The sequence below is a fragment of the Lynx canadensis genome, chromosome X (genome assembly GCF_007474595.2).
Source record: "Lynx canadensis isolate LIC74 chromosome X, mLynCan4.pri.v2, whole genome shotgun sequence".
Lineage (NCBI taxonomy): Eukaryota > Metazoa > Chordata > Mammalia > Carnivora > Felidae > Lynx > Lynx canadensis.
The window spans coordinates 56967481-56971617 of record NC_044321.2 but is presented as its reverse complement, the minus strand read 5'-3'; the positions used below and the strand labels follow the sequence as shown (position 1 = coordinate 56971617).

The 4137-nt window shown below is 61.0% G+C and overlaps 1 protein-coding gene across 1 annotated transcript; it reads left to right on the top strand.

Annotated features, from left to right (window-relative positions):
* Positions 1-3591, top strand: LOC115506794 (uncharacterized protein CXorf49 homolog). The gene is given in 7 exon segments (XM_030304809.2): positions 1-882; positions 885-975; positions 978-1244; positions 1956-2033; positions 2589-2665; positions 2919-2964; positions 3551-3591. Coding segments are annotated over 7 exon segments (1482 nt in total).
* The last annotated feature ends 546 nt before the right edge of the window (positions 3592-4137 follow it).

The following is a 4137-nucleotide window of genomic DNA, read 5'->3' as shown; positions in this document are numbered from 1 at the left end:
ATGAGCGCCCCCGATGAGGTGTCCATCTGTGGAGCGGGTTTCGGGGAGGAGGGTGGGGAGCAGACCGGCGTCCGCCCTGCCAGCCCCGGAGCCCCGCGGGGCCCACAGGGACTAGGTGTGGATCTGGGGCCGCCACCCAGCAGTGAGGGCGAGGGCGGGGTCCCAGACCCCGAGGGCTTCGAGTCCGAGCGGGAAGTGACGGAAACGGGAGGGCCGGTGTTCTGGGACCTAGAAGGCCGCCCCGGCTCCCCGACCGACCACACGGGGGACGCCCTGGACTGCGCGTCCCACCTTGCGGACGAGGCCGTGGCAGCCATCGTGCAGTAGCTGACCAACCAGGATGGCCTGGGCGTGCGGAGAAACCCGTACCCGGAGGGCTGCGTCGTGGAGGCGGGCCTGGAGGCAGGGCCCCAAGGGAGAGGCGCGCTTGCCCTTAGCCGCAGAGAGTCGCAGCCGCCTGCCGCCGCCCTTCTCCGCCTCGGTGGGCCCGAGGGAGGCCCGGCCTGGGCGAACCCGAAAAGAAGCACGAAGAGCAGGTCGAACGTCGCCGTGGTGGATCGCCAGCGGCCCTCCGCCGAAAGCGAGCTGCTTTCCCACAGCGAGTCAGCAGATGAGTTTAGTGAGATACAGCTGATGAGGGTGAGCATTTACGCCAAAGGAGGAGGCCAACTCAAGCCCAAAAGCCCCGAGGATCCCTGGGACACACCCAGACACTCGAAATTCCATGTCAGGGAGAATTTCCTCCACATGCTTGGCTCTTTCCCGTCCTCCGCTCCCCGAGGAGTCACTTCGGTTGTGGAGAGTCAGGTCGTTGGAGAGCTGGACATCTCCTCCTCTAGGAAAATGCAGAGCGTGGTCAGGGGGAAGCGGGGGGGGGGGGGGGGGGGGGGAACAGGCCCAGCTACCCAAGATCTGCTGCTGCTGGCGGCCTGCCCCGGGCCACCCCTAAGAAAAAGGTGGCCCAGGAGAAGAAATCCCCAGGGGAACCTCAAATGTTGCCCTGGGGAGAATGTTCCCTTCCTGGGGGCAGAGAGTCTCCGCGGCACCCCTGGAACCAGCTGCCTTCCCCCCAGTAACTGGTGTTCCGCTGCTTGGGAGGTCCAAGAGGTATTCCTTGGTCCCTCCGGGAACCAAACAGTCCAAGCACACCCCTGCCGGGAAGAAATCTGTCGCCAGGAGGACTCAGAAGGCGGAGCCGGTGGTGGCCGGAGAAGACAATGACTCAAACAGACGCTGTCCCAAAGGTGAGTAAGCTGTGCTCCTCCTCTGGCCCTCGCCCTTCCCCTCCTTGACCAGCACTTCTTGACCCACGCTCCCTCTGGCCATCCCTCAGGGGCTGCCATTGGGCGCCCCCCCCCCCCAGGTCACCGGGATGCTGGACCCGGTCATTTACACAAGGGCAGACATGAAGGTAGCGCTCCATGTGTGCTGGGCACCATTCTGGACCTGGGCACGTTTCCTGCCTCCCCCCAGCCCAGAGAGGGTGTGGAATGGAAGGGAGGGCTGTAGTTGATTTGGATCAGGGAGCCCCTGCCCCTTGAAAGTTTGGACTGCAAAGCTTCAGTCTTGAGACTCCTGGGCTTCCTGATTCCTACTTTGTAGCTGGTCCCCAAGCCTTCCATGCAGGAAGCCTGGGCCCTGTCAGTAGCCCCCTCTTCTCCCTAGTTCAGCGCTGCCTCCTGACCTGGGGCTGACTGAGGGAGAAAGCACTAACTAGCCAGATCAGCTTCTGAATTCCCTTCCCTACGCCCTGCCTCACCCCAGCCTGTAAACACGCGTGCGCGCGCACACACACACACCCGTGTACACCTACTACACCCCCACAAAACACAAAACATCCCAAGTCCAAATGAGTGAGAAATTTTTCTTTTAGCAGCTTTCAGCACACAGGCCAGAGCCGTCTTGTCCGTTCATGCATCGTGAGGCAAGCAGTCGTGGTGACCTCAACCCCAGAGCCCCCCAGTTTCAGGGAAGCTCACAGCCCTTGGCTCCGAGCCAGGGAGACGTCATGCCCAGAGAGCCCGCACCCTCGGGTGAGTGTTGCAGGTTGCACAGGAGTGCAGGGGAGACGGGATTAGGAGGGCCGCCTCTGCCTCTGCCTGTGGCTCTGCGGAGGGTGGAGGCTTAGCTTTGTTCCCTGCCTCCTCTCTGACCCAGGCAGCTTCTCCCATGGGAAACAGGGTGTCGACAGGACCGGCCTTAAGCCACATCATCCTCTGCGTGGGGTTTGTGTGGCAGGGGTGGTTCGTGGACACCCCCAAACCCCAACCCCGGACATAGACTTTCAGCAGAACAGAGCCTTGTTCCACGAAGTCGTATTTGGCCGTGCTGCTCTTCCTAGTGGCTGGCTGTGGCTGCAGCCCTGGGAGAGTCCAGCTCAGAGCCACCGGCCTTGGGGACCACCATCAAGGACGGGCTGGCCCTGGGAGACAGGAGAGGCGCGCCCAGGGAGAAGAGTGGAGCTGCTGGCAGAGCAGGGGCAACTTGTTGCCAGCAGAGGGTGGTGTTGCCTCACGTTAGACCCCACGAAGCCCTTTCCACCTCACTGGGAGCCTTGGAAGCTGGATTTTGTGTTCTTTCCCTCTCAGATGACCAGGAAGCGCTTGTCCACCCCCCAAGACCGGAAAGGCAGCAGCAACCACCTGGAGCACAGGGCTGTCCTCGGGTAATGCTTGCTCTGGCTCCTAGAAACGCAGGCCCCAACTACCTGGTGAGATCCATGTCCAGGTTAAACTGACATATGTACCCCCCTCCCATTCTGCTCCCCACAGAGGGAAGGCACCTCCTTTCCACTGAGGGTCCTGTGCCAGTCTAGCCACTGGGCCTTGGTGTGTGGTGCTCGCAGGAGAGGGGGAGGATGAGGAGAGGCCAGGGTATACTAATATGCTTTTCTCTCTCTCCCATGTTTGTGGGCCTAGCATCTCCTGCTGCAGAGAGAAGTTGACAACCTGAAAGAGCAACTTGGTATGAGGAACCTCTGGCTGGGGCTGGGTCAGGGCAGAGGCAGAGGGGGGCGTGGGGGGTGTGTCTCAGTGCAGGACCCTCGATGGGCTGCAGGTGCAGGCAGCCCCACAGGGACCAAGATTCCCATTGGAAGGGGAACCTAGCAGGCTTGACCCTGGAGCCTGCTTTGCGTGTACAGCTAGGTATGTGCACCAATGGGAAAGTCGCCTACCTGGGTGCACAGTTTTCCGACCACCATGAGTCCCAGAGAATCTCTCTTTGGACGTTTAGAGATGCCTGATTGATTTTCCCTTTAACTGCTCTTTGGTGTGGCTTGGACAGTGTGTATTTGTCCGACAAGCTCTGAATGGTTCCAAGTTGACCCAGAACTTGAGAACTACTGGCACGTTTTGTTCCCCTATACGACACATCCATATTTAATTCAGCTCGTGGGTGAGTGGGTCAGTCGCAGGGCTCTTTGGATAGGGGCTGGGAGGGGGGGCGTGGGTTTCAGGTTGCAGGACTAGGCAGTTCTCCAAGGGGACAGGAGCACAGGGTTCTCTGTCCCCGGGTCCGGAGCACCTGCTAATGCCTGTCTCTGTTTCAGCGGCCCTGCAGTCCCTGACTGACCAGTTCCAGACCCTTTGAAGTGAGTGTTACACACACCATACCCCTTCCCACGGTCGTGGCTGCTGAGGAGGGCCGTGGACTGGCCCTGGCCTGATGCTCTTCTTCCCTGACTCTGCTCTGTTGGACAGGCTGAGTCAGCATCTCTGTAAAAGAGGGGCGGCTGGTACCTTTGGAGCCAGGAAGCTGTGCCCAAGCTGCTTCCCTCCCGTTCGACGTTCGACCTCGGCCTGGGCTTCCTCTCCCTGTTTTTTGCCGCCTCCCCACCCAAGTTCACAGCACCTTCAAATTAAAGTACCTCTCATGTTCTCAAGTCTGTCCTCTCTGGGGGGGTGGGGAGGTGGCTGGGGATGGGAAGGAGGGTCAGGGCAGGGAGCTGCTCCATTTTGCAGCCTTTTCCAGAACAGGTGTCGTGTGGTGGGCCTTGTCCTTGAGAGAAGTCTGGGCCACCTCCGCTGGGAACCCTGCAGTCACGCCGGCAGAGTGTCCCCGTCTGGGTGGGGTGTGGGCTCCACCTGGCCGCGCGAGCACCTGCCCCCCTTTCCCCTGCAGGCTCCCTTCAGGCTC